Below are 19,954 nucleotides of genomic sequence, written 5' to 3'. Positions count from 1 at the left end.
CAAATAATTCCGTTCCACTTAAATAATTAATTCATTGTTATATGTATAAGGGAGTAGTATCTGGATTTATTGTAAATCAAATTGATTCCATTCACAGGAATTCATATTCACCTTTATGCCTTCATCCGGTATTATCTTTTAAGGATGATGTTTTATTTTATGTTCACTCTGTCTCTTGTGAGCTGAGCACAGTTAGTTCCCTCGGCTGGCACGACTACAATCCAGAGGCATTTTGATAGTGTGTGAAGTCTTACAGACGGGTGACAATAAGCTACTTAGAAATCAGCCTTGCTGTGGAGTTATGACCTTGGCTGTCAATCTGAATGTTGCACAAAATCAGTCAGTGTAAAAGCACCATGGTTTTTAGTTTCAGTTTGTATTAGCTGCGGTTCATGTGTGTGGAGGCTATTTTGTTAGGAGGTCAAAATATGGTCTTCCACCATTTAAATGAGTGTATTCTGGTTTGGATACAGTGGGTTTAGCACAGGGATGCAGACTACAAGCTCTGACAATCCCTAGCCATCCTCACTTGTTCATATTCACACAACAAAACTTAAGTTTTCAGTTTTGGTTTTGGCTGAAAACAGGTGATGAGTTTTGGCTTTTTGGTTTTGGCACAAAGCTTTTGGACAGTTCTCGTTTTGGCCAAAATTGAAAAAAAAACCCCAAACCCCAGTTTTGGTCAGCCTCTATATAGCAATTTATGTGACAAAAAGTTAGGTGTTGGCCATGGCTGAAGGAGCAGAAGACCTCAATCCCATTGCATTTATGGAGTTGAGTGTGTGAGCATTATCCTGCTATTTTGATTTTTTTTTTTGTAAAGAAAACCCAGCTGGAAGATTTTAGTTGAAAGGGTCAGCCACAGCTGTGGGTGGATCCAGTGTGTTTACAAACACTGGGCGGGAGGAGGGCTGCACAGCCTTTGCAAGAACCAGAAAAGCCAAGGCTGTATTTTTGTTGAACCCTGTGCCTTCAATGTTTGGGGTTTGAACAAGAGCGATAAGAAAAGACATTTAATTTTTATTTCTCCAGTGAAAGACTCCTAAGGAACAGAAAAGGAGAAAGGGAGGAGGAGTGGCCTAGTGGTTAGGGTGGTGGACTTTGGCCCTGGGGAATGAGTTCAATTCCCACTTCAGGCACAGGCAGCTCCTTGTGACTCTGGGCAAGTCACTTAACCCTCCATTGCTCCATGTAAGCTGCACTGAGCCTGCCATGAGTGGGAAAGTGCAGGGTACAAATGTAACAAAAAAAAAATAAGGGGCTGAGAATGAAAGGGGACACCCTAGTGGTGTAATGACTGAACTGAGTACTGCATAAATAAATAGCTGCTGAAGATAAAGCAGTGTTTTGTGGAATTTTGTTTTCCTTTTGCCTTTTTGAGTTTTGAATAAACTGTGTCACTATGGAAAATTCTGACAACTATGGTGGTGACCTTCTTAGGGGAGTGGGCACAAGAGCTGGAAAAGAGTAACCAGAGTGTTGAACTGAGACTTTCAAAACTATTATTGCAGATATGCGTGACAATATGCATATTTCAGCATACACAAATATATTGCTTTCATATATTACCAAATCATCATTGATATTCTGCCTAATATATTTCATGCTTACCTTCTTATGAGTCCCAGGTTGTAGAGATACATTTCCACCTTCATTTCTGCCACACAGGAGAAGTCCATGAATACCAAGTGTCACTATCACACAGTGCAAGTGTTCGAGAAGTGGTTGAGAAAGTGTCATTGACAAACTGATAATATCATCCAACATCATGGGCAATTCTTGGGAGAAATAAGAACAGCAGCTCAACTTTCTAAACATGGTACTACAAGTTCCATCCCAAACCACGATATCCTTCCAATGATTTCTAACAATCAACTTATTTAACCAACACAGAAAATATAGCCAAGCATTACCATCCAACAATATTATAGTTTCTTAATTTAAACCCATACATAGTAACATAGTAGTTGACGGCAGAAAAAGACCTGCATGGTCCATCCAGTCTGCCCAACAAGATAAACTCATATGTGCTACTTTTTGTGTATACCTTACCTTGATTTGTACCTGTCCTTTTCAGGGCACAGATCGTGTAAGTCTGCCCAGCACTATCCCCGCCTCCCAACCACCAGCCCCTCCTCCCACCACCGGCTCTGGCACAGACCGTATAAGTCTGCCCAGCACTATCCCCGCCTCCTGCCACCGGCTCTGCCACCCAATCTCGGCTAAGCTCCTTAGGATCCATTCCTTCTGAACAGGATTCCTTTATGTTTGTCCCACGTGTGTTTGAATTCTGTTACCGTTTTCATTTCCACCACCTCTCGCGGGAGGGCATTCCAAGCATCCATACCCTTTTTCTCATAAATTCTCCCACAGTCTTTACTGCTTCCCCCCTCTAGGACCCTCCCTTATCCCTCCCCAGAAGACATCTATTTGCCAGCATCTATTCCTCTCCCACTGCCATACTCTCACCTATTAAGTAACTCGGGCCCAGATGATAAAAAGCAAACGCAGGGGCTAGAGGCCATTTGCCCTGGACTAGTGCCCACGTTGGCTTGTGTCCCAGAATTAGAGCTGGCGACCATGTGTAACAACCCGCACGCCGGCTCTGAACGCTAATAGCATTTTATGCGTGCTAAACAGGGATATTAGTATTCCTCCCCAGTGCTCAGTGGGCAGCGCATCAAACTAGCACACTGCTACCTTGGTAAACCCTATGCCAGCTGGAAGCTGCAGTTAGGGTTTACAGAGCATTGGGCAGGAGTGGGGAGACCTGTCCAGCATGCATCTACATGCTAGCAGAACCCCCCCCCCCATTCACCCAACAGACGATCTGAACCCATCAGCCACCCCCTCGCAGGAGCCCCACCCCAAGCAAGCGACAATGGGGCTGAGGTCTGGCAGACCTCTAGTCCCCCAGCTGCCCCCAACACAAGGGCACAGGGGCCTGGAGATACGGTGGATCTCCAGCCCCCCTAACCGCCCCTCACACCCCCAAAGAAGTCCTGGTGGCCCAGTGGGTGATCCTGAAGTGGATGCCGGGGAAAATGGTAGAGACTATTATAAATAACAAAATTACAGAGCATATTCAAAAGCACAAATTAATGAGACAGAGCCAACATGGATTTAGTGAAGGGAAATCTTGCCTCACCAATCTATTACATTTCTTTGAAGGGGTGAACAAACGTGGATAAAAGCGAGCCAGTTGATATTATGTACCTGGATTTTCAAAAGGCGTTTGACAAAGTACCTCATGAAAGACTCCAGAAGAAATTGGAGCATCATGGGATAGGAGGTAGTGTCCTATTGTGGATTAAAAACTGGTTAAAGGAGAGAAAACAGGGAGTAGGGTTAAATGGTCAGTATGGGAGATAATAGGGTTCCCCAGGGGTCTGTGCTGGGACCGCTGATTTTCAACATATTTATAAATGATCTAGAGATGGGAGTAACTAGTGAGGTAATTAAATTTGCTGATGACATAAAGTAATTCAAAGTTGTTAAATCGCGAGAAGATTGTGAAAAATTACAAGAGGACCTTATAAGACTGGGAGACTGGGTGTCTAAATGGCAGATGATGTTTAATTTGAGCAAGTGCAAAGTGATGCATGTGGGAAAGAGGAACCTGATCTATAGCTGTGTAATGCAAGGTTCCACGTTAGGAGTCACTGACCAAGAAAGGGATCTCGGCGGCGGTGTTGATGATATGTTGAAACCTGCTCAGTGTGCAGCAGCTAAGAAAGGGGAAAGGGAAATGGGACTTGCAAAATACCACAGAAAGGTGGTATATCAAGTACATTCAAAGTGGTTTGGATACATACAGGTACTTATTTTGTACCTGGGGCTTTTGTACCTGGGGCTTTTGTACCTGGGGCAATGGAGGGTTAAGTGACTTGCCCACAGTCACAAGGAGCTGCAGTGCGAATTGAACCCAGTTCCCCAGGATCAAAGTCTGATGCACCAACCACTAGGGTACTCCTCCACTCCTAAAGCAAATAGAATGTTAGGTATTATTAGGAAAGAAATGGAAAACAAAAGTGAGGATGTTATAATGCCTTTGTATCGGTCCATGGTGTGACTGTACCGCGAATATTGTGTTCAATTCTGGTCGCCGCATCTCAAAAAAGATATAGTGGAATTAGAAAAGGTACAGAGAAGGGTGACAAAAATGATAAAGGGGATGGGATGACTTCCCTATGAGGAAAGGCTGAAGCAGCTAGGGCTCTTCAGCTTGGAGAAAAGACGGCTGAGGGGAGATATGATAGTGGTCTATAAAATAATGAGTGGAGTGGAATGGGTAGACATGAATCATTTGTTTACTTTTTCCAAAAATACTAGGAGTAGGGGGTATGCGATAAAGCTACAAAGTAGTAAATTTAATACGAATGGGAGAAAATGTTTCTTCACTCAACGTGTAATTGAACTCTGGAATTCATTGCCAGAGAATGTTGTAAAGGCGGTTAGCTTAGCAGGGTTTAAAATGGTCTGGGCAGCTTCCTAAAGCAAAAGTCCATATTAAATTGACTTGGGGAGAATCCACTGCTTATTTCTGGGATAAGCAGCAAAAAAATGTATTGAACTTTTTCGGGATCTAGCCAGGTATTTGTGACCTGGATTGGCCACTGTTGGAAACAGAATGCTGGGCTTGATGGATCTTTGGTCTGTCCCAGTGTGGCAATACTTATGTACTTAACCCAACCCCTCGGTGGTCCAGCGGCTCCCTATCCCCTCTGTACTTCCGTGATGGAGGAGGGAGTAGCACAATCCCTCCTTTTCCAGTGCTGTCTTCATGATGGCAGCACCCTGCCCTGCTAGTGCATCCTGGAATGCGCTGTACAGGGCTTCCCTACTATATAAGGGAGAAACTGAGCAGGGCGCCACTGGAAGAGGAGGGAGTGTGCTACTTCCTTCTCCATCAGAGAGGTATGGGGGTGAGGGGGCTGCTAGACCATCAGGTGAGGGGGGGGGGGTTGGGTTTGAGACGCACTGGGTCACTAGCAGGGGCATTTTCGAAAGAGAAGGGCGCCCATCTTCTGACACAAATCAGAAGATGGGCGTCCTTCTCTCAGGGTCGCCCAAATCGGCATAATGGAAAGCCAATTTTGGGCATCCTCAACTGCTTTCTGTCATGGGGATGACCAAAGTTCCCGGGGGCGTGTCAGCAACGTACCGAAGGCAGCACAAGGGCATGCTTAAGATATGGGCATCCTGGGTCAATAGTGGGAAAAAAAGGGTGTCCCTGATGAGCATTTGGCTGACTTTACTTGGTCCACTTTTTTTCACGACCAAGTCTCAAAAAGGTGCATGAACTGACCAAATGACCACTGGAGGGAATCGGGGATGACCTCCCCTGACTCCCTCAGTGGTCACTAACTACCTCCCACCCCAAAAAAAACAACTTTAAAAACTTTTGTCTTTTTTTTTTTTTAAGAGTATGGGTGAAGAATGTCCTTCGCTATGCCTCCACCCCTGCAATGGCAGTTGAGGACGTCCTTTGCTGTGCCTCCATCCCTGCAATGGCAGTTGAGGACGTCCTTTGCTGTGCCTCCGTCCCTGCAACGGCAGTTGAGGATGTCCAAAATGTCATGTTTCTGTGAGAAGGACGTTCAAAAAAAAATCCGCTGTTCAGCGGAGAACTCGAACACCCCACGGGAGAACACAGGTTTGGAAGAAAGTGGGATGTTTGACCACGGAAATACAAGACCTGGAGAGATGGATCTTAAAAATACTTGTTTATTGATGAATAAAAGACTCGACACAACCATTGTGTTTTGGCCGTTAGGCCTGCATCAGGAGTCTCACTCGACGGTGTTCCATATAGTGGGTCTCAAGACGTCGGAAATCAGCTGATGCGTGCGTTGGGAGACACTTGATGTGATAATCTATGAAGTGGATCTTTAAAAAGACCTTTATGAAAAACTTGCGTGTAAACAAATGAAATGTCCACGTTGAAATGGCAGTTGAGGACATCCTTTGCTGTGCCTCCGTCCCTGCAATGGCAGTTGAGGACATCCTTCACTATGCCTCCATCCCTGCAACGGCAGTTGAGGATGTCCAAAATGTCATATTTCTGTGAGAAGGACGTCCACACTTGCTATGCCTCTGACACCCCCTTCATTTATTTGGATTTTGGATCACAAGTAGCAGCAGTGGGATTTGAACCAGCCACCTCTGGATTGCAAGACCAGTGCTTGTTCTAACCACTAGGCCACTCCTCCACTCCACTCCCTTGAAATTTGGCTGTCCCTGTGGGGGGGGGGGGGCAGTATGCAGGTCACTGGGGGGGGGGGGTATGTGTGTGTCAGCAGAGGCATAACAAAGGCGTGGACATCCTTCTTTCAAACATTTTGGATGTCCTCAACTGCCCCCCCCCTCCACAGGAATGGCCAAATTTTAAGGGAGTGGAGTGGAGGAGTGGCCTAGTGGTTAGAGCACTGGTCTTGCAATCCAGAGGTAGCCAGTTCACAACCCACTGCTGCTTCTTGTGATCCAAAATTCAAATAAATAAAGGGGGTGTCAGAGGCATAGTAGGCATTGATATCCTTTTCACAGAAACATCCAGGCATGGATGTCCTTTTCACAGAAACATCACATTTTGGACATCCTCAACTGCCGTTGCAGGGATGGAGGCATAGCGAAGGATGTCTTTCACCCATACTCTAAAAAAAAAAAAGACATCCCTGACGAGCACTTGGACGTTTTCACCTGGACTTGTATTTTTCTAAGGTTGTAGACAGCTATTATACACGCAGCTTGTCTGCATGTATGAAGCCGTCTTTGGCACTGGCTTCCCCTCCTTAGGAAGGAAATCATGTGCAAATGAGCTAACAGCGAGCAGCTCATTTGCATGTGATTTCCTTCATGCATGCCCGTTCCTTTCCGAATCGCTAAGGGATCGGTAAGGGAAGGGCTTTTTCCGTTGTTAGTGCATACAGTTAGTCCACTGCAGTACCCCCTAGGGTGCCCGGTTGGTGTCCTAGCATGTCAGGGGGACCAGTGCACTATGAATGCTGGTTCCTTCCACGACCAAATGACTTGGATTTGGTCGTTTTTGAGATGGGTGTCCTCGGTTTCCATTATGGCCGAAAACCGGGGATGTCCATCTCTAAGGTTGACCTAAATGTTGAGATTTGGGCGTCCCTGACCATATTATCGAAACAAAAGATGGACACTCACCTTGTTTCACTAATACGGGTTTCCCCGCCTCTTTGCCGGGACGTCCTTAGAGGTGGGCACCCTTAGAGATGGTCATCCACGTTCGATTATGCCCCTCCACGGCTTTTTTTTAGGGGTGTAAGGGGGGGGGGTTAGGGGGCTGGAGATCCACAATCCTCCTGCACTTTACCCCTATGATCAGAGTTAATAGCGTGCCTAAATTTGCATGCTATTAGCTTTGATCATAGGGGTGTTATAACCCCACACTGTTCCAGCGCTATTTTTAGAGCACTGTTTGAAACATCATGGGGCTTCTGATCTTCGGCACCTCACTGCCTTATGTGGCAGTGAATCCCATATCAGAGCCCTTTCCAAAAGGGTGTGATCATTGTATTCTCCAACTTCAAAAGTTGTAATAGTCCATTCTTCCACTACGTCAAAATGGCAGTTCTTCTAGTCACCAGTTAGTCAAAAAATACTTTTTAGCTACTTTAAAAGCCTTTCTCTCTCCCATTAAGCTCCAGTGCCCCACACAAATCCTCAAACAACTGCATGCCTGCATTTTAAATACTCCTTTGTTAAGTGTATCTGAAGGTAACTCACCTTGAGCTACTACTGAAAAGATGTGAGCAAATCCAAATAAATAAATAAATAAATGTCCTGAAACAACTGCATGCTTGCATTTTTTAATACTCCTTCCTTAAGTGTTTTTGTCATGTCGAGTGTCTTATATTTTTAGGTACAGTAAGTATTTTTCTGTTCCTGGAGTGAGTCCCAGAGAAAAAAGCTTGAGAGAATTAAAATAGAAAAAAACTTGAGAGAATTACAGTGGGCTTTGAATTTGTGTTCCTTGGTTTACAGGCCGCTGCAATAACCACTAGGTTACACCTCTAACCTGCAGCTAACTTAGAGCCTGTTCTTCTGAGGCAGCCTGGTTAGAGAAATTATATTAATTTGTTAATTCTGTTTAACTTTGCAGTCCTGCAAGTGGTAGAATGCCATCTGGTTTTAATTACTCAAATGTCTAGCTTTTGCTAGACTAGAGGTTAGAAAGGTCAGAGAGAAATAAAACTTTCTTTGTCCCTTTTTGAGTGATTGATTGTTCATAGGTATTATTTACCACATCTGGATGCCATTCTAAGTAAGGCAGGCATAGTGGACAATCTCGAGGGGATCAGCACGCAGGCTGTTTTAAAAGATTAGACTGAACGCTGTTTAGAAGGAGATAGAGTAGATTTAAATAATTCTAGATGATTTAGGTTCTGTCTTATAAGGAATTCTGATTTCTGCTTATTTTAAAATATGTTTTGTTCTGTTTAATTAATAAGTTCTATTTCTCTATGTAAAATATCTTTTCAATTCAGTGTCTGACTTTTCAAGTGAGATTTGTCTGCAGTTTAAGAGGTCATCATCTGGTTTGAATTATCCACAGTCCTAGCTAGTTCTGTGTATGAAGCTAGGTGAAAGAGGTCAGGGAAAGTCAACTCTTCTCCTTGATTGATTATAGCTAAGTGTAGGACTGGTCTTCTGAAAGTAATAACAAACCATGTCTGTGTGCCATTAAGTAAGATTGGACCCCTTAATGAATGCCAGAGTCCAGTTAGCAGTTAGTATGAAGCTATAACTGGGAATCTGAGAATTTAATAATAATAAAATGCAGGAGATAGGTGCCACATTGTCTAGTTTGAGAGGCCCCAGGTCATAGGTCAGTTTAGGAAATATCTCAAACCTATGTAACTGATATTTTTGAGTAAATGTGTAGAGATAATTAGTTCAAGACAGGGTAATCAATCTATTCCTTACCATCTGGTGAGAAAGGGGGGCTAGAAGGGTTTAGGACCCTATATAAAGGAGAGCAGAAGCAGCTTACGTTAGAGAAGGAGCTGAGACGAGAAGGAACCAAGACAGGAGACACAAGACACAGAGAGCTGAAGGAGAGAGCTAGCGCTGATGTCCTACTTTGTTTGCTGGCAAATAAAGAAGATTTCTCTCTCATTCTGGTGTGTGGTGTTTGACTCCTGAAGTACCACAGATTCTGCTAACAATAGTGGTAATTCCTGCAACACTTCCTTTCTAGTTCCTTTCAGAGGAGAGGGAGGAGGACAGCAACCACTGAGTATTGAGGAGGGGTCATATGTTAATCTCTCCAGTAGTCAGCTGCTCAATTAGAGCATCTTTTTGTAACCCAGTGGGTTATTTATTTTTTTTATTTTTACCTGGGTTCCCAGAGATTGTTGGTGGTCAGTGCTGTGACTCCAGAAGCAGTTCTGGACTTCCTGCATGGAGCTGCGCTGTCTGCAGCTTGCCCCAATGCGCTGAGTGTTGGATAAAAGTCTGTAAATGTATTTAAATGTGTGTTTAAACATAGAAAAAATACACTGTATGTATAGTTTGATGGCACCAATGATTGTAAGTTATTTTGATCTGATTGTATAGAAATTTTATGGGGTTTTGTCTGAAAAGTATAGATTTTCTATTATTTCCTATGAAAGTTATTTTCCAAAATGGAGATTGTGAAAAAATGTTAATTAGTGTCCATGAGGCAAACACCCTGTGTTCTGACACCTTATTGGCCAGCAGAGGTCTGCTGGTGATTCAGAGACCCAGTGTCCCTTGGCAACAGCTTGCCAGGAAGTGGAGGCGGGGCTGAAGACACTGAAGAGGAAAGATGTGTTTGGGAGAGCTCTGAGTGCATGACAGGATTTCTAGGCAGAAAAGTGTGTGAAAGTAAGTTTTTCTGTGAGCTTTAAATTCCTGAATATAGGTGAAGAGAGTTGAAGGTGAAACGTGTTGAATTTGAGCAGAGAAAGAAAGTTCTAAAACTGATGTTTTTTTGGTGTACTGTTTAAGTATCTGAAAGTAGGGTTACCATATTTGCCCTAAGAAAAAAGAGGACATACCCCACCCCCTGGCACACCTCTTCCCCACCCCGCCCTGCCCCCTATGCAAGACTTCAATGGAAGTCTCACGAAGCTGCCGCTTGAACTGTTAGCAGCAATTTTGAAATGGCACAGGGAGCAAGACAGTCATTTCTGCCCTGAAGAGGTCGCTAGACCACCAGGGCACCACAGTAAGGTAAAGGAGAGGAGGGGAGGATAGGACACCCTGAGGACTGCCCAGCTGTCTGCCCTCCAGCCTGCCCAACCCACCCGGATGCCTGGCCGTGTTCTCAACAAGAGGACATGTCCAGGTAAAACTGGACATATGGGTGCTCATTGTCAAAGCACATAGACTTATAAAGTTCCATAGTAACAAACATTACATTGTAAGTCTATATGCTTTGAAAATGAGCCTCATGGTAACCCTACCAGGGAGAGCCACGATTTTATGTCAGATTTCAAGTTTTTGAACAACTGTTTGCCCCCATTTGCATGGACAAATAAAACCCACAAGAAAATGGAGGTAGACCAATAACGTTGAAACACAAGGGTTCGACTTTAATTGACATCTAAAAGCACAACAAACAGTAATGTTTAACACAGGATTCAATGAGTCCAAACAGAAATAACAATTGTGGCACCATTTAACCAACCATGGAATAGTGACTTCAAAAGAGTGCAGCAGTATATCAATTGCACAGGAACAAATGAAGTGTAAAACAGAGACCTGCACGGGAACGGGACAAATAAAACCCACAAGAAAGTGGAGATAGACCAACTATCTAGTGTAAAACCTCTTACAACTATAAAAGCAGTAAAACTGCAAAAAGTTGACAAGCAGCTGTATTGAGTGTACCGTACAACAGAGAATTGCAGTGGTTCCCAAACCTGGTCCATACTCCTGGAGGCACCCGCATTCCAGCCAGTCAGGTTTTCAGGATACCCACAATAAATATTCATGAAAGAGATTTGCAAAGTTTGCATTCAGTGGTCCCGGAGCCAGATTTCCAGGATACCCACGTGCAGTGCAAACCTCTCTCATGACACTGCAGCAGCAGTAGACAATCTACATTTCAAAGGTTTCTGAATCTGAATTTGATTGAGTCTGAGCTCTAGAATACTTATCAGAAGAGCGGATATTCCGCAACAACTTTGGTTGGCACTTGATATACATATGAAAGTCTTTGCATGTCATATGCTTAAAGTTGTGGTGCACAAGGAGAATTCCCTTTACAGACTCAACCAGAAGTTTGTTTCTCTCTTTTGTCCATTGGCTCTGCATTAAGGAAAAAACTCGTTCAGCGTTAGCATTATGTGATGGAATCGCAAAGAAAAACTCTGCAATGATAAGAAGTTCTGAGAAACATTCCTCAGTCTTGCATCTGTTGAAGTACTTCACCCATTTCTCATGTGACAATAACTTTTCAAAATCTTCATTTTGGTTTGACTCAACAAATCTCTTCAAGTTGCAGAACTGATCAAAACATTTGCTATCGTCAATGTCTATTCCCTTTTCTTTGAGATATGCCACAGTTGCAAGAACTTCATCCCAACTTGGAATTTTAGTGAAAGCCATCCATGAAAATACAGTAAACTCCTCCAGTGGCATGGCCCACATTTCCAAATATTCCAAACATGTGGTGTACAGCGAGGCTACTTGTGAACAAAATGCATCACAGTGGTCATTCAGTTCATCTTGACGCAACTTATTTAACAACTCCTTCACCTTTAGTGACATGAAACTCTGTTGTGCTCGACATGTGAGAACAGACTGGACAGATTTAAGGCAGTTCATAACCTCCAGTAGTGAGTTATTTTCACTTTTTTCAATTTTTTCAATGTGTGAATGGAACACATTCATCAGTGAATGCATATGCCAAAGGTAAATCTCACTGAGATCATTTTCAAAGAAATTTTGGATCACAGTAGGTGGCTTTTCTTGAGACAAAAAGAAAGACTTCAAGGCTGGAAACATCTACAACATGCGATGGATGCTAGGAAACAAAGACAACCATTGAGTCTTGCAGTGATAAAGTAGCTGGCGATATTCCACTTCAACAAATTCACAGTACTCTTTTAAATGTTCAGTTTGAACAGTGTAGATTGAGAAATAGTTGTAAATTTTTAAAACTATTGACTCAATATCAACATCAAGTGTATCAGTGCCATGCTGAATGCAGTTATTCAAAACATGTGCTGGACAACCAATTCCAACTAATGTACCATTGCCACTGCTTTCTCCTTTCATCTTCTTTAAATTTGCAAACACATTCTTGCAAGTAGCTCTACGCTGGACACCTCCAAAATTAGTATTACAATTATCTCCTGCAAAAGCTATACACTTCTGAAATAAGCTATGTCTGTCCAAGGTGTTCTTAATGCACGTTGAAATTCTTTCTGCAGTTTCATCTGGAGTGCTATGCACATCAATAAGTTTTGACTGTAAACCACCATTTTTCCAATTGAAGTAGTAAATAAGAATTGGAAACAACTTCTGAGATCCATGATTACTACCATCTGTCGCGACCCCACAAAAGCGTACACAGCTTGGTGCTTTTACAACCACATCAACGGAATGCGGAGCCAGCACACTATTAACAATTGCTTCGGTTTTTGTTCGTGCACATGATATTTTTCGTGCAATATTGGAGTCAGGTAATATTGTTTTTACTAACCTGCAACTGCAGTCCATTGATTTATAGCTATGATGATGTTTAACTGCATGAAACGCCAATGTTCCTTCAAAAGCCGAAACAGAATCATCAATTTTGGAACACGGTGCTATGAAAAAATCTGTAAGTTTCATAGATGAGCTTTCTCCACGAACATTCTTAACATGTTTCGATGTTCTGATATGTGCCTCTAAATCAAGTGCACCTTTATGCGCAACAGAAATATAAGTCCCAACGCCACATGTTATGCATTCCGCTTCCTTGTCATGTCGACCTGAACGGAAACATGGGTATTTCGCTTTCATCGTATCAGTAAATGAACAGTTTCGTTTCGGCATTTCAAGTTCGTAGCTCACGTTAGATGACTGTGCTCACTAGGTCAGTGCAGTGAAAACTCTGTAAATACAAACCAAGAAAACCGTCATATCTATTCCTTGTATGACCTGGATTCCCACTGTCTCCCTGTTCACTTCTTCCACTTTCATCCTGTCTTCTTATCCAGCATATCTCCCCCATGCCATGCTCAACCTCATTCCCAGTTCCAAAACGTCTCCTAGTTTATCCCCCCCCCCCCCCCACATTGTCTGCTAAACTATTAGGAATGAAAATAAAAAATGAGAATATTATGATGCCTTTGTATCACTCCATGGTGCGACTGCACCTTGAATACTGAGTGCAATTCTGGTCACCGTACCTAAAAAAAAAATATAATGGAAGTAGAAAAGGTATAGAGAAGAGTGACAAAAATGGCAAACAGGATGACAGACTTCCCTATGAAGAAAGGATAAAGAGGCTAGGGCTCGTCACCTTGGAAAAGAGACAGTTGAGGGGAGGTATGATTGAGGTCTATGAAATAATGAGTGGAGTGGAATGAGTAGACATGAATTGCTTGTTTACTATTTTCCAAAATACAAGGCCTAGGGGATCATATGGAACGAAACTACTGAGTAGTAAATTTAAAACAAATTGTAGAAAATATTTCCTCACTCAACGTTTAATTAAATTCTGGAATTTGTTGTTCCCGGGAAATCTGCTCTGTGTACAGCTGATAATATTGCTGCGTCTCTTTACTGCATCGCAAACTGGCTAACATTAAAAAAAGTGGCTGTACACCCCCCACCCCCTTTTACCTTAACATTCTAGTTTGAGTTTTCTGAAAATAGTTGTCTGCTGCCCTCAAATCCTTAAAAAAAAAGATTTTGAAACCCTAAAGTTATCTATATATATAAAAGGCACCACTGAAGCCTCCAGCCGGAAGTGTGACGCGCCAGAGATATCCGGTTTCCCCATGAGTGAAGGAAAACAGCACAGCACGAAATCCCAGGAAACACTGAAGCAGGGTTGCCAGGTGGAAAATTTTTTTCCAGCCCACTGGAGCCCAAAAAACAGCCCAAAAACCGCCCAAACACAAACCCCGCCCCTGACACCCCCACCCCCGCGTCATCAACCCCGCCCCCCGCCGTCACCGGCCCCGCCTCCCACGTCACCGGCCCCGCCTCCCCGTCATCGGCCCCGCCTCTCACGTCATCGGCCCCGCCTCCCCGTCATCGGCCCCGCCTCCCCGTCATCGGCCCCGCCTCCCACGTCATCGGCCCCGCCTCCCACGTCACTAACCCCGCCCAAAACGTCATTAACCCCACCCAAAAACGTCACTAACCCCGCCCCCCCGCGGCCGAAAAAACCGCCCGAAGCACAAAAACCAGCCCAAAAAACCGCAACCCGCCGCGGGCAAAAATTTCCCGCGGCGGGTCGCGGAAAACCGCCCAATTGGGCGGTAAAACCGCCCACCTGGCAACACTGCACTGAAGGACTCAGAGGGGGGAGGGGAGAGAGATGCCCTCACTCTCTCTGTAACACAAACACAGAACAGCAGGAAACAACACTGAAGGACTGGACTCGGAAGGGGGAGGGGGAGGGAGAGAGGGCAGAGGGCAGGGACACACACACTCCCACATGCACACTCTGAAGAAAACCTTGCTAGCCCCCCCCATTTCATTTGCATCAGAAACGGGGCTTTTTTACTAGTAAGATTATAATCCTGAGTGAACCGTTTAAAATAGTGGTGAATAATGATATGCATACTGATGCTGAAGGATCATATTTGAGTCTATGGAAATGCTCCATCTTGCAAGAAGGTCTGTATTATGGGTTGATACAACTATGAATAGTAACAGAAATTATGCAACGTGTGTGTATATATATATATACACACACACACACCATCCCTTCAACCTTCCTCCTCACCCCCTAAAAATTAAATATAGATTTTTTTAAATTTAAACACCTATTAATTTTTTTTTAAGCTTGCAGGCATTTGATTATCATTTGCTCTGCGATTTCAGCTGAGACAGGATTTCCTTTATTTGTGTAATGGCTGGAATCATGGCAGCAGCACCAAGACACATATAGAGAGGATCTGTGTTCCTGATAATGATAAGGGAGCAAACCATTGCAGTAAAAGCAGATTAACCAGCTGGCATCAGTGATGTGGAAATCGTTGGGCACTGAGATAGAAACAATCACCAGTTTGGCCACAGCCACAGTTCCATGTCCTTCCAACTCATTTTAGATGCGCTCAGAACGGTGGCTGCTGGCATACACACAGAAGAACAGTTTAATCCTTAGGGATCAATTCAAATCTAACCTAGTGTTAGTTAGATCTTTATACTGATACTTCCTATTACACCAGAATATCCAGCATATAATCAATTCATTCACATTTTTTTTTTAAATTGCAGTGCTCTCAGTAGTGCTATGTAGTGCCTTTTAAACCATAAATATGGGGTAAGACATCAGCTGCCAAACATCACAGCACTTATCCTTCCTTCCTATCCTTAATAATCAATTCAAATAAGTCTTGTGTGCTGACCCGGTCCAAGAACAATATCATGGTTTAAACAGTTCAAGAAAATGTCTTTTAAACATCTACACTTATCTTTTACTGGGTAGATGACTGGGCTGAGTTTATTACACCATATTTCCTCTGTTTTGTGTTTTAAAATCCTCTTCTCTCTCTATTCCCGAGCAGGAGAGCCATGTGTTTTCAGTTCCTCCTCTCCCCCTCCCCCGCCAACAAGAATACCCTCCCTTTGACCCCTTCCTTAATCCTTCCCATTCAAATTCAAGCAGAATTAGCCTTTTAATCTTAGGCTCCCCGGACGCACACATAAATTATTTTAATCTTAAATCTTGATTCTTACCTCGTCCTTCTTCTCAGGTTATGGCGCCGGCCGGCCGGCTAAGCAGGGCAGCAAGGAGGGCACACACAGACAGACCCCAGACGCTGCACGCTGCAGCCTCAGTCATTGTCGACTCGATTATATAGGGCAAAAAAGGCGGCAGGCAGGCGCCAGGCAGGCGGCTGCAGTAGCAGTAAACTGGGCCTGCGTGCTGCGTGCAGGATCGACGAAATCACATCAGCTGATGCAGGCAGGCGATGCACATGCACGTACGCTGCCTGTAGCCTGCCTGCGTCGGCCCACGCTGCCACACTTGCATCAGAGGAGTCAGGTGACAGGTCGGACGTCAGAATCGGAGCGGTCATGTGATGCGATGACCCGAGAAACCCGGACAAATGATCAGAAAGATGAAATCCGCCCGGACTCCCGATGGCGCCCTCAAAAAGAGGACATGTCCAGGGAAATCCGGACGGATGGTAACCTTATCTGAAAGGGAATTTCTCTGCCAGTGTTTAGTGCTGAAGCACTGGCTGGATGCAGGTGAAGTCTGTTGAAGGTGATTTGAACAAGAGAAAGAAAGAACTAAACTGTTTTGGGTTTTTTTTGTGTGCTATTTAAAAGTTTTACAATTAAGACTGTGGTGGAGAGACCATGTGCAAGGTTGTGTAAGACAGGTTTATGCAAGTGGATTAATCCCAGTTAAGCCACTAGGAAAACTGGTCTCCAAGCTTAAGGGTGGGCTTGCAGTATGTGTGTTCACATGCTGGTGCACTAGAGTGGAAGATTGCTTGAATTTGGAGAGACAAAGATGCTGAGAGCTGTGTGACTGCAAGATCCGATGAAGAGTGCCCTTCCTTAGTTAGGGAACTCAGTACAAGAACAGAGAAACTATTTAAGGTTATAAAATTATTATTTATTTTGTTAGCAAGCCACAGTTATCCCTGAATCCCAGCTAGTGCTGTTCCTGCTGTTAATCAGGAAGGAAGTTTTTTTTTGTTGATTTCATTTAAAGGGTGAGGCAGTAGGTTCCTGTACTGAAAGAGAAGATCCTGAGCTCCAACATACAAGGGGGGAGAACAAAGAAGCTCCAAGAAGGGCCAAAGATAAGTCTTCACTCCTATGCAAAAGGACACTGAAAGGTCACAGTTTAATCTGACTTACCTGTTGTAGAGACTGAATCTGGGTGTTCACACCTAAAAGACAAAGTAATTCAAAATAATTGATTCTTGAGACACACAATATAAAGGAAATTTATAGTTTGAGAGAGAACAAATAAGATACTTTGGTTAATACTTGTCTGTTGGTTTCACTGTTGTTGTTCTACTGCTGCACCTGTAAGAAAAGAATTATGCTATTAGTTTATGTATAAATGTATTTTTATGTTACAAAAGAACTAATGTGTTAAGAACATCATTTTTTCCATACCCCAAATTGGGTTTAAATAAACACCTTGTAACTTATACTTACCAACTGTCTGGTTACTGGGTCTCAAAATCCTTTTAGTTTTCTTTCTCTTCCAAGGTCTAGGACTTTGGAAGCGAGGTTAGTTTAATTGTCTCAGAGCTCAGAGGTGAACTGCATGCTTGAGGTATTCGGCCACGAGTAATAGTAGAGCTTGCAGGGCCTTCTGGGACGAGGAAGCTACATTTTTGTAACTTGGACGTGACTGAAACAGGTCTAGATAAAAATGTTCTTCTTCCCGTTCAAAAATTGTTTTTGGATGTCTTACATTTGGGCCTTCTCTAGTCCTGCTTAAAACACATACCCTTACTATTTGAACGAACTGCAGTGTGAAATGTCCAAATTCTGACTTCTCGGGAGTTGGACTTTTTTAGCAGATGGATTCTTTTTTAGGCATTGTGAGGTATCCATCTGCTTTGAAAATGAGCACCATGGTGTCAATTGTGAATATGGCGCATACAAGATATATCTGAGCTCTGATGGTGTCACTAGAGCTTTTTCAACTTCCAATAATATGTAATGTGTGGATGATTTTATACCATACAAACAAAAAAGCCCGTTTCTCCAAAAATGAAATGGGCCCTAGGAAGGCTATCATCTAAGTGATTTCTCCTCTCTCCCCTGCCCTCCCCTCCATGCCCAGTGATTCTCCCCTCCCCTCCCATCCCAACCATGTCCAGCGATTCTCCCCTCCCATCCATGTCCAGCGACTCGCCCCAGCCCCCACGTGCCCCCCTTTTAAGCACCCGAGTTCCAGTTCAACCCCAGCCCTCACCTGACCGCCCTCTTCTCCCACAGCAGCCCTCCTTTCCTTCCTGTCACCCTTCCTTTAAAACTTTTATTTTACCTGAAGACGCAGCGGCATCAGTGAAAGCAGTAGGTTCAGCTCGACTCACCTCTAGCCTTCCCTTTCCTTCCCTCTCAGTGTCCCACCTTTCACTAACGTAATTTCCTCTTTCCGCGAGGGCAGGACACTGAGAGGGAAGGGAAGGCTGGAGGCGAGCCAATTACGTACTAGTTCATTTGCATGCGGTTACGAACCTAGCCATCCAGCCATCCAGGGACGCAGATTGATGAATCATTATATAGGAGATTAGATCCTCCCTCTTTCTAGAATAGATTGGAAGGTCTAAGAGTCATGTAGAGCTCTTTCTGGCAACAATTGATGTTAGATACAAGGCAAATAATTTTACATTTTATATTTAGGAAATGTTTAAATTAACAATGATAACTTTTCTCTTTGTTCAGAAATATAAGCAAATTTTACAGAAATACAAAGAAAAATAACAAAATAAAGGAAAATGTTTGCCATAACTGAAAAACACTAGCCCTCAAATATGGGGCTAAAGAATTTCAGAAATTGTATAAGGAGATGATTATCATATCACATTACACAAAAAGAAAAAAAAGTTTTATATGTAGTGCAGAAGGAAGGTCAGCCTCTAGTGTAGGGACTACCTGCTAGATACTATAAGAAGATGGTATAATTAAGTAGTGAGCTGCATAGAAGTAGAAACATTCTTTTCTTATCCAGAAATAGTCTCAAATGTTTAGAGTCCCAAAAAAGTATAAATTTGATTTTCATTTCTAATCACTTAACAGGAAATTGTAAAAAAAAAAAAAAAAAGCTGTCCTCCCAAGGCTAATATTTTGGGCATCATAGCAAGAAACAATTTACGCTTTGCCTGAGTCTGTCTAGAGACATCAGGAAAAAGCCATAAACACTGACCCAAAAAAGACACATGTTGTTTACAAAAATAAAGTCTCAGAATAGTCTATATCACACTCAAAAACAAATATTACTAGCAAAGTTGTTGCATCTTGAATATTCTCCATAGATGCTTCCAAAATATTTGTCAAATTCAAACTGTCTGATGATATCTTTTCCTGGGGTTCTCCCATCCCTTGAGCTGATACATGGTATCTTTAATTGTAACCATTTTAGTTTCCTGAATGGACAGTACTTGCTATTCTAAATACTTCAGCTGGGTCCTCTGCATTGATGTACCAGTCTCCCCATTTTAGTTTCTTGAATGGATAATTCTTGCTGTTCTAAATCCTTCAGCTGGGCCCTCTCTGTCGATGTACCAATCTCCCCATTTTAGTTTCTTGAATGGACAGTGGCGTAGCAAGGGCGGGGTGGTGGGGGCGGTCCGCCCCGAGTGTCAGCGGGTGGGGGGGATGCTCCATCGAGAGCAGACAGCTCTCATCTCCTGCCACCACCCTGCCTTTTTTTTTTTAATCCATGCAGCGATGCAGGCAGCGTCTCGCGTCTGCCCTGCGTGTGCTGTGAAAGGAGAAGATCGCCTCGCTGGCGTCGGGCCTTCCCTCGCTGTGTCCCACCCTCTTCTGAGGTAAGTTCCTATTTCCTCGAGGGCGGGACACAGCGAGGGAAGGCCCGACGCCAGCAAGGTGATCTTCTCCTTTCACAGCACATGCAGGGCAGACGTGAGGCGCTGCCTGCATCGCTGCATGGATTTTAAAAAAAGGCAGGGTGGTGGCAGGAGAAGAGGGCTCTGTCAGCTCTCGACAGAGGGGGGACGGGACCAGGTCGGGGGGGGGGCTCAGATGGCAGAGGGGGAGCTCAGAGGGGAGAAGGGGATTGGGAAGGGGT

General features: G+C 43.7%; 1 protein-coding gene across 1 annotated transcript in view; it reads right to left on the bottom strand.

Moving 5' to 3' along the window:
- The window catches only part of LOC115478487, a 526,789-nt gene that overhangs the window by 241,470 nt on the left and 265,365 nt on the right, over positions 1-19,954 (bottom strand). The window contains exon 5 of the mRNA XM_030215853.1: positions 1,612-1,778. Within this exon, the coding sequence (XP_030071713.1) occupies positions 1,612-1,778 (167 nt within the window). The remainder of the gene's footprint in view (positions 1-1,611; positions 1,779-19,954) is intronic.

Source organism: Microcaecilia unicolor, chromosome 10 (assembly GCF_901765095.1).
Source record: "Microcaecilia unicolor chromosome 10, aMicUni1.1, whole genome shotgun sequence".
Lineage (NCBI taxonomy): Eukaryota > Metazoa > Chordata > Amphibia > Gymnophiona > Siphonopidae > Microcaecilia > Microcaecilia unicolor.
This window is presented reverse-complemented; position numbering and strand designations above follow the sequence as displayed.